The sequence below is a fragment of the Pangasianodon hypophthalmus genome, chromosome 4 (assembly GCF_027358585.1).
Source record: "Pangasianodon hypophthalmus isolate fPanHyp1 chromosome 4, fPanHyp1.pri, whole genome shotgun sequence".
In the NCBI taxonomy this organism is placed as follows: domain Eukaryota; kingdom Metazoa; phylum Chordata; class Actinopteri; order Siluriformes; family Pangasiidae; genus Pangasianodon; species Pangasianodon hypophthalmus.
Window position 1 is genome coordinate 16,616,555 of NC_069713.1, and position 15,679 is coordinate 16,632,233.

Consider the following 15,679-nt stretch of genomic DNA (forward strand, 5'->3'; position numbering starts at 1 on the left):
AATGTGTGCAGACAGAAGTGCAAAGGCACACAAAAAAACTGCTAAAAGGGTCCTTGGTGAGTCATAAGTTTTCAGAAAGGATATGACAGACACGGGCACTTCCACAGGAAGACTCTGACACACAAACCCTAAACACGCAACAGCACATGCATTCATTTAACCAGGGGAAAAACGTTTGTACAACATATAATCCCCCACCGTGGAGAATTAGAACGAAATACACATCGCTACTGACTCATAACCAAAATGTCAGCCTGCATGCAAAAACCCAAAATCTATACATAGTTAAAGCACTCATCACTGAAAAGCATTGATTTGTTTCTGTTAAAAACTGCTTCACATATTATTGCTTATTTCCTTTATTTTTGTTTAATGTTATAAAAGTCCTGAGAAATTATCCCTGTGACATCACTTTTTTCACCATTCCAAAAGAAGAAGCCAAGCTTCATAACTAACCTGTCAACCTGATATGCAAAGAATAAAGAGGAACAAAACAGGGCCTGTGTGGTGATAGGAAAATAATCAACTTCCCACCACATCAGACCACCCAGTCATTGATTATTTTCCTATAAGCGCACATGCCATGTTTTATTCCTCTCACACCACAGCAACGTGCCAATGACTTCAATTTTTTTGTTTATTAAAGAACGACACATAGCACTTCTCATCCATTTATAGTTACATTTCATATTGTGGGATGTCTGTGAAACAAGTTAGTTCCTGGTATCGCTTTCACTGTAACAGAATTAAAAAGTTGTTCCCTCACCAGTCTCTCTTTTATTTCTCTTGAAGTTAATAACACAAAAAACACACATTGTCATGGTACTGACAAACCACAATCCTTTGTCCTGAAGATCCTCTCGTGTCAGAAAACCTATAATTACAATTTCACCTCTGACTGTTACAAAGCACTGACACAGGAGACTCATTCCAAAAGTGCTTAATAAATGTCTCCTCACAGAAAACTTCACCATATCAATTACACGGATTTCTTTTATGTGAAGTGTCTGCCATTCAAGTTATTACAGAAACAATAACGTATTAGAACGAGTGCGTTAATCTAAACCTGTGATTAAAGCCGGAACTACTGTCACAGCCGCAGTTAAAGAAAATGAATCAACATTGTCTAACCTATTAGAATTGAGCGATCAATAGGGCTGAAGCTAAAGATAATAGAGGAGATATGGTTTATTGTGGATTATCGACATGGATGTGTTTGTGAAAACACACAAGCAGGCTAAACACAAGCTCCCTATTCCATAACATACTGTCTATTTAAAGGACGACTCCTCACTAATTCATTACTAATACATGATTCTCTTCTGCTTCAGGCATGAATAACATTTGTGAACTTGGATGGAAATAAAGCGTAAAAAGCCAGAATGGCTAAAGTTCAAGGGAAATAGCCACAAAGTGAAATCACAGGGAAAATCCTAAATGGCTTTGTATCGGTCATATAGTGTACATAGGGTGTAGTAGCCATCCTGTTTTGCCCTATGTAGCACGCATATATGGGATTGACGCTACAATATATAAAAGCCTTGTCATGGAGAAACAAGCAGTAGTTGGAGCAACCTGAAAAAAACATAGGTTTCTGTTTTATTCCAGCCAAAGACCATAAATTATTCATATCGCATTGTCATATTTTGAAGAAATAAAATCCACACACATTTAGCTGTTTTCAGCCATCTACTTCTACAGGAATGAGCACAGAAACGTTTCAGCTTTAAGTCTTCTGTCAGACTATCCCTTTTTTAAAACGGTTTCAGAAGACCAGGTGAAAGCAAAAAACACCTAGATTTAAAACACTACTGTTCATTCCATTCATCATTTATAACAACAAATCCAAAGACAAAGCTCAAACATAATTAAATGGCATGTTCCAAGCTTCTTATTCCCAGTGAATTCCACCTTATCTGTATTAAATAAGGTGATCGTTCCTATTGAAGTAAATGACTTCAGTTATTTATATATTAAGCAGTTCATACATTGAAAACAATCAGTAGGGTAGAACAAGGTGTAAACTTGTTCTCTCATTGTCGTATTTTAACAGTGATTTCGAATCCATGTGTGAAACATCATCTTGCCTGGAAGAGCAGCCAAAATGGCAGCCGAGCGAACAGATTTTACTATAAAGGACTTTCATACTGAGATCAGAGTTAGGGCGACAGTAGTCATGGCAAGACTTAGCTTGAGGGGCACACCCTGTATCACCAAAGTGACTACATCCTTGCATATGCAGCATACACACACTACTCTATAAAATCCAGTGACAGAAAAAACCCACCTCCTCACCCACAGCGCTGACATTACATTTAGGTCTGATTATAACACAGTCTGATTGAAGACGTATAACGAATCTGTGCTGATGTTTCTCTTTTGTACAAACAGACTAACAGACCTGAGAACCTACTCAACCGTTTCTGATTACAGAGAGCGGCCAAATACAGGAAGACCTCTTAGCGGGTGCACAAACACACACAGACACGTGTTCACACCCAGACAGCACATTCAAATCAAAACTTTTTTGGTTTCATCTTAAATGCGTGAACTACATATGATTCAAGAAGATCTTAAGTATTAACACATAGCACAAGTTTAACAGGTTACCACATGGTAACTTGCTAATTTAGCCAGCAATTAATATTTCACTAAAATAGTATTAATATACTATATTTTAACATACATAGAAGTTTTTTAACTTCTGCAGTCATCATTGGTAGTCATGTTGCTTACATCTGTTGTTTCAAGTTCTCCCCTTCAGTTCCACGGTGCATGATGGGACCAGTCAGTGTTAATAACGATTCCTTTGTAAGGTTTCATTTGTTTGGCAAAATACAGTAAACCATCTGTGCTATGCTTGTTGTGCTAACTTCTACTCAAAAATAAACTTATAAAAAAAACAAAACAGAATTCCTATCCTACTCACATCGAATCCCTATGGGAAAGTAATTAGGACAAGGCATGCATCTGGTGCCCTTCAGCCACAAAGTGAACTTATTGAGAAGTAATTATGAAGAAGAAACAGGGTGCACTCTGCCTCTGCCTCTTCAGGCATTCATTTTGAGCTCAGTCACACTTTGAGTCAGCTACTGACTGTCCAGCCTGCTCTCGATTCCTCTTCCCTTCTTTTTTACACCATCATTTTCCATCTCAGGGTTGCACTGTGGTGCAGTGGGTAGAGTTGCCACATCACAGCTCCGGGGTTTCCGGTTCTATCCTAAACTCCAGTTTCTGCCTGTGTGGACTCTCGCATGTTCTCTCCGTGTCTGTGCGGGTTTCTTCTGGGTTCTCTGGTTTCCTCCCTCCTCCCAAAAACACGTCAGTACGTGGACTGGCTGCTCTGAATTGCCCCTAGGTGTGAATGAGTGTATTAATTTTTGGGTGTATTATCGCCTCATGCGCAGTGTTCTGGTGACAGGCTTCAGAGCCAACGTAAAGTACAATGAAGGAATGAATTTTCCATGTCACTCTCTTCACTCCAGTCCAGACCCCAAACAAGAGCTGAACTTTAGACTGAATACATAATGATGAGCCTCTGAAAATGGTTCTTGCTTAACCCCTCATTTCCTCTCTGAAGAAGAAAGGAAAAAGACAGAAAAGAGAAAAAGAGAGTGTTGCAATGGCTAAATACGGGCCTTTAGCCAAAAGCACTTTTACTTTCAGACTAGCCGTAAACTGCAACGACATGACCACAACATGGACGTCGTAATCACAACAAGCCACTGATCCACAAGTAGCACTTTTTTTTTTAAGGAAATACACACTACAAAAACAAGTCAAATGCACTGCATGGGACACCTCGAGGCATCACGTCTCACTCAGACCTGTAACGTTTTATGGGTCATTAGCACTTTCTGAGTGCAAGTGCACCTTCTGCTTAACCTTTCAAAACCAAAGTGTGTATTTTAGACAGACTGCTTTCTCTGCGTTTGTGTGAATTATCAGGTGGTGTTGGTTTGCTTACCTCGTCAGGCGCTGTGGTTGAGGGCGCTCCCCGAACTTCCTGTAATGAGAGGACAGGAGACAGAAAACATGTGATATACCCAAAACTGATACCTAAACCACAAAATAAACACAAACAATATGCAATTGTTTGCAAAACACATGAGAAACCACTTGAGTCCTGGAGCACATTTGCACACAGTACAAATAAACGGTTTTTCTTACACAGATCATGGTGACTGACAGACTCGTATTCTTAAACAATCCTCATTGTGACTGGCAAACACATGCATATATACACACACACAGGCCACAGCTGTTATAATGACCTTGGGACCGTTTGGTCATGTGACTGTGTACAAACACTAACAGGTGGCTCTGACTGCTCAATCCTCTAATTACTCTTCCACAGACAGCAGCACTTCCAAACGACCATCCACTCACCACAGTCTGCGAGCCAAGCAGATCATGCCAGACCTCACATGTCCAGTACTCTGCTTTGTATTCCTACTCACATCAGCAGCGTGATCACAGAATATGAGGTAGGGTTTTGAAATACAGAAAGATTTGTGATTTAGACAACAACCAGCTCCTACATGGAGAATCTCAGATGCTGAGAATCTCAGATGCTGAGATTCTGAAGAAGAATTCAATTTTTGACATATCTGAGAAGGAAACATTTTCTCCTGCGTGAAGAGCAAAAGACTAATGAAATCTGCCTTTTTCTCCCAGTCGGATTCAAGCCACCGTTTTTCCAGCCATATTTCTTATTTCTTATTTCAGGGTGAAGTCTGAACAAATCTGATTTGGTCACTAGGGCTGGGCAATGTGACATAAACATACTACTGTAACTGTAACACACTCACTGGCCACTTTAATAGGAACACCTGTACCTCTGATCAGTCAAGTTATTATCTAAATCAGCCAATCACAGCACAGTGCTTAAAATCATGTAGATATAGCTCAAGAGTTTCAGGTAATAGGTTCACACCATACACCAGAATGGGGGAAAATGTGATCTCAGTGACTCTGAGCACTTCCGAAATCCTTGGATATTCATACACAACAGTATCTAGAGTTTATACAGAATAGTGCAAAAACAACAAGCATCCTTGTTTCATGGGTGAAATGTGAGCGGCTGTTCTATGGTCAGAAAAGCCTTGTTGATGAGAAAGGTTGGAGGAGAATGGTTTAAGCCAACAGGTAGGCTATCGTAATTCAACTAACCACTCTTTACATCCGTGGTGAGAAGAAAAGCATCTCTGAACACAATGAACCTTAAAGCGGAAGGGCTACAACAGCAAAAGACCACATCGTGTTCCAATCCTGTCAGCCAAGAACAGGAATCTGAGGTTATAGTGGGCACCGAAACTCACTGAAACTGGACAGTTGACGAATGGGGAAAAAACAGGCAATGAAAATGAATCAGCTGCACTGAGTGAACAAAACCTTTAAAACTATTCCAATATACCAGCAAGAGCTGAGCTAAGCTAACAAGACCAATTAAATAAATGAATTAATTAAATTATTTTATATAACCGTACATTGTAACCATTCTAGTTAACACCACTATGACGAACAAACCGGGGGATCTGTGAATAGTAGCCACGGAAAACCCCAGACACTGGAACCCCTTTACCTCCACACGACTGTAATATTTCATAATGCCAATCTCCGGCCTAGATATACCTTAGGTTTCTTTCTTTTAACCATATGACTAAATCTCGAAACCACAGATCATCAAAGCAAAATAATTTATAGGAAATGCTGTCATAATTTTAGTCATATTGCAACCAGACCTCTCACAACATCATCTGTTGAAAAGTAGGTTTGTGATGGTCGCTAAGTTAGATTTAACTACGGCACAAAACCTCTTATGAATTTGCATTAGGCGGCAGGATGTGGTTCGAAGTGTAAGCCATTCATTGCAGCAAATGTCACCCAATTGGCTGCGCTACAGACATTTTACAGTGAAAAAAAAACAACACAGAAACAGAATTTAACTTTGGGACCAGAACCATCCTGACACCAACCTACACTTGCATATTCTATATTAAACATAATAAGAGTGGAGTTATGCTATAGCCACTATTGCAGTAATTATTATAATTATATTATAGCAGTATACAACTAATTGACTGACCACTTGAAATGAACAGTTTTAAAATAAAGACAGTGAGAATAATATTTTTAGAGTGTCATTCTTTTACTACAATAAAGCTCAAGAACTTTCATAAAAGTAATGTCAACCTAAAACTAGGAAAAGCACTGTTTATATAATAAAAACGTAATGTACGTCGAGTAACTGGTCCATTTGGTGGTACGCATTTATCCAACATGGTTCATATTTGAATAATTAAATAATACAGTTTTTTTTTTTTTTTTTGGATTTCTGAATGAAAACGTTTGAGAACTGCTACAACTCTGTTTTTGTGTAGCTAGTGTGTATTGTAGAGTTATCTATATTGTTCTGTGTAATTATTATATTTTCCTACACTTGTCCCACTATTTGTACTTTATGCGGTCTTGTATACAAAGCCCTTGTAATGACTTACTGCGTCTTGTATGTAATTTTAATATGGTATAATTACTGAATGTCTGCTATATTCTCAAGTATGAAAATATAGTGCTGGTTACACAATCCAACATGCATAATCAGGTCTGATGCCAACACTGGAAGTTGGATCTGTGATGACTAACTGACAGAAACCTTGACTCCTGAGAGGTGATGGCTGGAAGACAGAAGGAGACTCTGGAGGATTTGAAATAGAAGAGAGGGGAAAGAAATCAATGGCTGAATCTTCCCGGGCTGCAAGGACTCAGACAGACAGTCTGAGGGTCATGATGAGAAGCCGTAAAAGAGACGGACAAAGGCACTGGAGTAGGAGGGATGGTCGGGCATGCGTGGAGGAGAATAAGAGGGAGATAAGAGAGGAAAAAAGAGGCAATTAAAGGGAAAAAAGGAGAGGAGAATGAAGCTAGACTCAGAGCAAAGAGCTACATAGAAGAAAACTGTGAGAGAGAGTGAGGGTGTGAGACGGAGACAGAATAAGAGACAGAAGAAGGACAATGTGTGTTAGATGGTGTGTAAGTAGAATAATTATAGAGCCAGAGATCAATATGGTTCCCACAGTGTAACACTGATGTTTGAGTGGATAATGGATTCCAGCCTGTTCCAGACAAACGCTGCTGCCCACATTCAGCCCTCCAAATTGTAACACACACAAAACAAATCCAATAAGAACCTTCGGTAAGACATGCAATACATGCATGTGTCTCCAAAACCTAAAAGAAACATGCAAGGATATACAAATCATGAATTTATAGGAGACAGAAAAATACATGAGGAGACGGAAAAATACACAAGACATGTTTGTTCCCAAACTATGTGCTCGCTAATTAATCCAGCTCCATTGTGTGTGGATTGTGACAAAGTCACAGCAGCCAGAACAGTACTCTTGCACAAATATATTAAGAAAAAGAATTTTTGGATATGGATAAAAATACAGGCAGATGCTACCAAAAATAATAATAATAATAATAATAAATCAGACTCAAAGAGTTACCACAGAGTAACTACGCTGAGTGGCAAACATCTAAATCTCGATTACAAATACAGCTACCCAGCTTAGTGTTATTAGAAATATGAAAATATGTCATTATTGCAATAAATTGTCATGGTATATTTTTCTGAAAGCCGTGCAACCCCCACCACTGCATCGACTCCTATTCCTTTTTAACTAGTTTTGTGTTAAATTTTTGAAAAAATTAGATATAGATACTTAGGCTTAGTATTATGCTACTGCAGTACAAACATGCCTGTAAAGCATTAATTCAAAATGCAAACAAGCGGCCATTCACAAACATCCACTAGGAAAAATGTAGCTACCATGATCCGCTACAGTAATGTAAGACTTTAAGAAATGTACGTATTGTTTCTTAACAAACTGGTCAAACATCATGAGTGCAGATCCTGTACCTCTTATGAAACCTGTATTGAGAGCCGTGCTTTGACCAAAAAGCCATACACATTGCAGAAAACATGAAATTAGGCTCTTCCGTTTGAAGGTTCTTCCTCAGCTGAGCAAAATGACTCAAGGAAGCCAGATATGAAGTCAGAGCAAAAAAAAAAAAAAAAAAAAGAAGTTAGAATATGATGATGCTGTACATCTACAACCACCCTGATGAAAAGCAAGACAGACACAAGTTCTCTTTATCATGACATGTTTACTTGGTTGAAAAAAAAACACAGGGATCCCAAAGTCATTAACAAGCTAAAATTTAATTACCACTGCGTGATAAGGTGTTAGCATCTTATTAAATTGTGAGAGGAAAGAGCATGTGCTCTAGTTAACACAATGAGTGCCATGAAAGAACTTAACAACAAGAAAATGTCAGGGGGAAAAATGCACTTCACCTTTTCCTCTTCTAGCGGTTCTGGAGAAACATTTTCACTCGTATTGAAGCTATTTGGAGAAATTAGTTTTCGGTTCATTTGAGCTCACAGTGACAAACAGTCCTTTCCCCTCCCTCATAGACGCGCTGATTAGAAAGTGTCAAAAAAAAGTGTAAAGATGGCAGTCGGGGCCATTTCCTGTTAGTTCAGTGAGATGATATGTTGGAGCAGTCCTGTCTGTCTCCTCTTACGTCTGTCCAAAAAAACCCACGACTGTCCTACAGGAAACTTTAACTTAAAGCTTAACACACATATCAGGAAGAAAGCAGGCAGCACATGGTGTTCCTAAAGGTCTCACATCTCAGGAGAGAACACCAGAGAGAATTCAGTCACACTCTCTCAACACAAAGGCCACGGCAGTAATGAATGTAACTGCAAGGAAAGTTGAGAGGGAAAGGGGGAGAAAAGGAAAAACAAAACATAAGGCTAGATGAATGGCAGCTGGCGACATTTCCCCCGGTGAACACTTATGAGAGGAGCTCAATAGAGGAAAGGGAAGTTCTGTCGGAATTGTGTTTTAATCTGTTTTTCTGCACATTATCCATTTTTGCTTCCTTCCCTCCGGTCCTACTTTATCCCACAGCGCCAAGAGGTAAAAATCCCAGTCACACAGTCTTCTGCTAGATTTGAAACAATTTAGAGATTTAGTATCTTTTTTTATAGGTGGAGTCCACGATTTTAAAAATGTTTTTTAAATGTTTTTTGTAAGTTATACATTAAATGTATTATTAGGTTCTTATGGTTATGAGCTGGTTGGACTGGTCACTTGAACTGAACGAGTTTAATCCAAACTTAAATAATTAAAAACCAAGTAAGCCTACAAATTATAACTAATGACAAATGATATAGTACACAAATGATATAAACATAAATTATAATTAGTGAACGTTCTGTCAGTAGAAAATTCAGGAAGAAAAATAATAAATAGCCAAAATATTATTTTACACCTTATTTGTAGAATTTTTATGTTCATGAAATAAACCTCTACTGAGCTTTTTATCCAGTAAAAACGGTGCAAAAACGTTGAGGTGAAAGTTGAGAACCACTGGTTTGGGTTAATGAGGTTCAGGAAAGGTACGGCTTTTCATTAGCATCCACATTCAAAATGAACATGCACTTGGGTTTTGGACATGTAAACATTTGGTGACGTTTCCATCTTAGAAAATAACCACATACACAACAGGAGAAAATCGGTTTCCAAATGTGTCAAACTCTCATTGACGTAACCTATATCCACTCCTGCTGGAGTAAGAGGATATATAACCCGAGGTCATTATACTAACACGAGCTTTAGAGTCATTATGGGTGTTGACGAGCTAAGTGTCTATATTAAGTGATAATAGGGGCTTCCCTCTCCCTTTTCCAAAAGGAAGCAAGACTGATGTAATGCTATCACAAGCCAAAACTCTGGCAGGATGAGCATTTCCTATATCAGCACTGAGATCACTTCATATCATAAATCAATTCGCTGCAGAATCACATGACTGGAACATTACAGAGTTGAATAATTACAAACGGAAATAATAATATCAGCCTCCTAGAAAATGTTTTTAAGAATTTCTTAAGAATTCAGATATGATGTGATCACACTTTAAAATGTCCCTTCAGCTCCATTTTGCATTCTTTTGGATACATTTCAAACAACTGCAACTGTGTCTTGACTAATTGGCTACAGTGCTCTGTGCTATTCAAAAGTGAGTGTAGCATGGCAAAGCTGATTGATAAGAATCCAGCAAGTTAATTTTAACAGCCCCGTTATGTATAGCCATATATAACCATTTCCTCAATTCTGTTCATTTTGGGCTGATTACAGGGTGACTGCAAGTCTCCTCAAGTTATACTGAATACTGTTTTTAATGCCTCTTCAAATGTAATTCAAAACCAGATTTGGAAAATTGTTTATTTAAGTGTATTCCACAGGAAGAAAAGTATACAATCTGCATGTTCTGTAGAAGTCACACCATCAAAGTGTGTTTTAAAAAATGTTTTATGCAGCGACTCAGTTTAATGTATCATATCACCAGTGTGTGTGTGTGTGTGTGTGTGTGTGTGTGTGTGTGTGTGAGAAGCCTTTTTTTAACATCTCCAATCACTTACAAAACATTAACTGGCACTAAGTTAAGAATGTTTGTAGCCAGGTTTTATTCCTCTTATACCACAGCGATTTGCAATTTTGAATTTATCAGTGAACAACACAATTACATTTGAACTGTTTATAGTTACATATAACGCTATGGAATGTCTGCGAGACAAGTCAGTTCCTGTTATCACTAATGTTGCAGCAGCGATAAACAGTCTTTCCCTCACCAGCCCCTCTTTACTCTTTTTGTTTTTTAAGTTAAAACTGACACCAATACTGGAGATTCCTTCTTTTTAAAAAAAAAAAAAAAAAAAAAAAAAAAAAAAAAAAAAAGGTCAACAAAAATCTCCTCACAGAAAGCAACACAATGTCGCACTGATGCATTCTTTATTAAATAACTATTTTTTTTTGTTTGTTTGTTTCTTATTAGACTTAGATTGGAGTGTCCACCATGGAAGTCCCTGTGAATTAGCTGTTACTATAGAAACGCTAAAGTATTAGAATGAGTACATTAATGTAAACCTACCATTTGAATTACAGCTGGCACAGTTGTCAGAGCTAGGGTTATATAAAAGTAATCAATACCTTCTGACCAATCAGATTCAAGAATTCAACAGAGCTGTGGTATAAAATGTAAAACTGCAGACAAATTAACACCTGCAATCAGCATTTAATCAGCATGTTCATTAGTTATAAGGCTATAACTAATAAAAGAAGACACTGTTAAATGGAATAGTATGTAAATAGACAGCATGGAAATAAATTGGGATATTAACCCTATAATGAAGTAATACAAAAAAAAAAAAAAAAATTGTAAAACACACTCTCTTCATTTGTGTACTTATTTGAGACCCAGGTCTGAAACACATGAGGCACAACCACAGCTTATATTGGTAACAGGGTCAAGTGAAATCAAATCAAACATCTTATAAGAGGCTCAGAAATGCACTGCCCTTGAGTCAAAACAGTCCAATAAGGTTTAGTGATGATGGTAAAACATACAGAGGATGCTGACTGAAAAGCGATACCAAGTGAGACATTTATGTTTCATGCTGATGTTTTTTTTAGTGATTGCTTTGATTTCCCAGAGGACAAAAGTGCTGATAAAGGCAGAGGGCCCGGCCTGCGAGTGTGCTTTTAAATACGAGCCAGTCTACAGAATCAAGAGTGATAAGGTGAGATTTATTGCCTTGTGCTATTTACAATTCTGTATCAAATCTGTACCACGTCCACACATCATTGCTGATATTTTGACAGCTGAGACTGATACACTGTTTAAAATTTTCACTCTCAATATTGCAGAAAAACTCTGTTTTATCCAGACAGCTCTGATCTTTTCTTTATTGCCTGTCAAACTAAACACTAACAAAAATGGGGAACTGAAAATACTTGACCAACTGAAATCTGCAAGCAGTGGAATGTTTAAAACTCAGTGAGACAATCACACATTCAGCATGCACATATACACACGCACACACACTCAATACATAAAGCAGCCCATCGAACTCGTGGTTCGTGTTTTAACACTGGTACTTTGACACCACACTGAGACACATGTTTCTGAGAAATGCTAAAGCAGAAGGATCAAGCAAAGAATGCTGACCGTGTTATCAAGTAAACTGATCTAACCTGGTATTCTCTCTCATTTTGTCTGCTCCATCACTCCCCACAATAGCCTATGGAAGTGTATGATTACATTTCAGATATACTTACTGCAATGATTTGGAAGTTAACACTAGAGAAAACGCTACAGCTTTTTCCCTAACTAAAACCCTGTGACCTTCTCTTGTTGCTCTCTACACAGAGATTGCAATTGCACGTTTGCATTTATAGTACACAGAAATATTTTGGAACGTAATTCAATTGCATTCTAACATCAGATTTAAAAGAGAGCTTGCCTTTTACCACGTCGTGTCTTTCTTCTCACGTCCTGCTTTCACCCATGAAGGCAAACCTGGTTCTCTTCAATAAATGCACAATGGATATGAAGGAAAACATCTGCACTCTCTTGTGCACATTTACCCATCTTTCAACATCGCTATTGCACACCAGTCTGTGCAGCTTGCCCTGGGATTTAAATCAGCAGTATTATCAAACACAGACAGAGTGGATTTAAAGTAGGGATAGTGTTTCAGGGCCTCGGGGGATTGTCCTCACTACTTACACAACTGTCATTACCACTACTGCAGGATGTGAGTATGTAGTATAAGGCTTAAAGGAAAAAGTCAGCACGGCCATAGAAAATGTAGGTGATTTTTTTTGTGTGTGTATGTGTGTGTGTGTGTCTGGTGTGAAAGTGTGAATTACACTGTGGTGGTGGGCAGTAAATTAGAAGCATATCCTGCCTGTCAGGTGCCTGCAGGCAGAAAGATAAATTTCTAAGAGCTAACCGCTGTGACTACATTTTCAGTGGTGGCTCATTGAGAAATACCATCTTCCTGATGTCACTCAGCGATATGAGCTCAACCTGCCACCAGAAGCAGTTTAGTATGTCACCATCGTGCTATCGTCGTACAGCACCTAAACTTCTACAAACTTTCACTAAATTCCAAAACTAAATTGCAATTTTTGTTAAATAGGTGACTAGTAAATAAATACCAGTAAGTAAATACCACAAAACATTTGTTATGATTGTATTGTTATTACAATCTGTTATTTGTGGCATAATCTGCATTGCATAAGTAAAAAAGAAAATATTAAGTTACAGGTACCTCTGGAATTACTCCCACCAAATTTTAAAAATATATAGAAAACAGGAAAACAATTTTCCACTCAAACAACAAGAGAAACTATGTGCCTTTGTTTTAACAGTAAAGCATTCTCATACTCATACTTTTTAAACAATAGCAGCCGCTCTCAAAAATATATATGCCAAAACTGACACCTCATGAAACTTGTTTTCAATCCGCAGGAACTCTAGAATTGCCTGGGGTATGAATATGAGGACATATGAAATCATTTGGTCATCTATTACCATGGGAAAAACCAAAGAACTTCCACCACAAAAGAGATGGTTGTTGACTTGCACAAATCATGTAATGTATATAAAAACCCACAGTTAAAAATTCCATTAAGGAAAATTAGGGACATAAAAGGTTTCACATGTCAGGAATTGGACCCATGAGCACACTGTTCCCCCACACAGTGAGGAGGATGGTGAAGGAGGGGAAAAAGAGCTTGGTTTCACTCAGAACTGCAATTCTAGAGAATGTCACGTTGCAGATTCAACTGTTAAATGCCACCGTCATAACTACACACGGTTTGGAAGCAATGCAACCAAGAAGCCCTTCCTGAGAGCATGTGACAAAATGCAGAACCTGAACTTCATCAAGCGTCATTAGAATTACAATTGGCATTGTGTGTTGTGGTCGGATGAGACCAGAATCAAATGTTTCGGTCATGTACACCATCAGCGAGTTTCCATCACATAAAGGGGACTGCACACAGGAAAAAGCACCTCATAGCCACTGAAAAACATGGAGGTGGCTCAGTGCTTTGGGGATGTTTTGTGGCTGGTGGTTCAGGGGTTCTTTGAAGATTGACGGTATCACAATTCCTGCTAAGTACAAGGCTAGTTCAGCTTAAAACTCGATTGCCTCTGATAGCAGGTTCAGACTTGGCCATAAATAGAGCTTTCAATATGATTCTTTTAACCAGAAATGGTTAAAGAAACACAAAATCAATGTTTTGCAATGATCATCTCAGTCATCTGAGGCACGAACCTAAAAACATAATTGAGGTTAAAATGTTCTGCCTGGAACAGTGGACCAAGATCTCTCTACCTCGGCAGACATTACAGGAAGAGACTCAGTGCTGTTATTCTCTCCAGTCGAACATTCACTGTAAGGGTGCATAAAATTTCCCTGTATGTTTCAGCTGAGAACATCACTTATTCTTTTTAAATATTTTTGGCTTATTTTCCTGAAGCGTGCTAATAATTCTGAAAGGCATTTAAAACACTGCTCTTGAAGTCTGAGGAAGGTCTGGTGGTCCGCCACAATCGACACTTGGATACTACACGATAGTTTGTTCGGAGATTTAATTGGTTTTATTTAAGAAAACTAAGCATAAGCAAAGGCTAAGTTACTTCTGTAGTCATTGATTTACTCTAATGTCATAATACTTCCACCAAACCATTGTTAACCAGCCATTGTGGTTAAAACAAAAGTGTGTTTTAAGGTCCTTTATTATTCAACAATTCAAAAAGTAGAATGGACCAATTCCATGTGGTGAAACCTTGCAGGAAAGAGGGTGTGTGCCAGCACTGTGCGACTGTGCCAACAAGGTCAAGGAGCCAACAGCGTCACTGTTAAGGGTGAGCCGTGCCATGCAAGTATGCCCCCATTCAACTTCCTCCAGAGAAATCTGAATGACACAAAAGGGACGAACATGAAGATGCGGGCATGTACGAGGGAAACGGGGAGTAAAGGGACTCGAGAACTAATTAGGGTAAACATGTTCCACGCACTTGGTAACTAAGCCAAAATGCGCCTTATACCTTTTCCTGGGCTAAGCACATACTCATGTATAAAGGGCTTTTAGGAACAGACCTGGCTCATTTGTGTTTTGATGAATTAATCCAGGTCACTTTGTGCCATCTGATGCATGGCCTTACTAGAAATCCAGGTTGAATACGGCTTGTCTTTACCGCTGAGCATTAAAAAAAGGACACATAACATCATCTAAAACTGCAATCAAAACTGAACATATCTGAAAACTGAAATAAAAATTAATGTTTCAAAGCTTTCTGTACCTGTCCCTTAGCTATTTCCAATGATAGCTTTGGAAATATTCTATTTTTTTTTTTTTTTTGGATTAGTAATCCTGTACTAGTCCTGTGTCCATCCAACTAAATTAATAAGTCCCGCCCCCGAAGGCGGGTCTTGCTCTACAGTGGCAACTCATTCGCCGCAAACATGGTTCGTGGGTGTGCTTTTAGCTGTGCATCTTCTCGCACACTAATTCCTTTTCCAACCATCCCCTGGTTGAAAAAAAATGGTTGGCGTTTATTCAGTTCAAAGAGGGTGGAATTTGTGCAAGTTGTTATAGATGGTTAAAGTTGTTTAGTCGATGTGTGCAGGAGAAGGCGGTGGTGAGGAATCCTCCACAGCTGAAAAACTCTGCTGTTCTCCATATTTATCTAGTTTGCTAAGGTGCTGTCAGGTTTGTTTAGCTTTGTCACGGGTGTGGTGTATCAC

General features: G+C 38.5%; 1 protein-coding gene across 4 annotated transcripts in view; it reads right to left on the reverse strand.

The window, feature by feature from the left end:
* rbpjb (recombination signal binding protein for immunoglobulin kappa J region b) overlaps positions 1 to 15,679 on the reverse strand; it is a 45,380-nt gene that overhangs the window by 20,040 nt on the left and 9,661 nt on the right. For 3 of the 4 annotated variants that reach the window (XM_026936417.3, XM_034303817.2, XM_026936420.3), the window contains one exon: positions 3,968 to 4,006. The exons of the other annotated variant lie outside the window; for it this stretch is intronic. In XM_026936417.3, the coding sequence (XP_026792218.2) occupies positions 3,968 to 4,006 (39 nt within the window). Of the gene's footprint in view, positions 1 to 3,967; positions 4,007 to 15,679 lie in introns of those variants that run through there. 4 annotated transcript variants of the gene reach the window in all.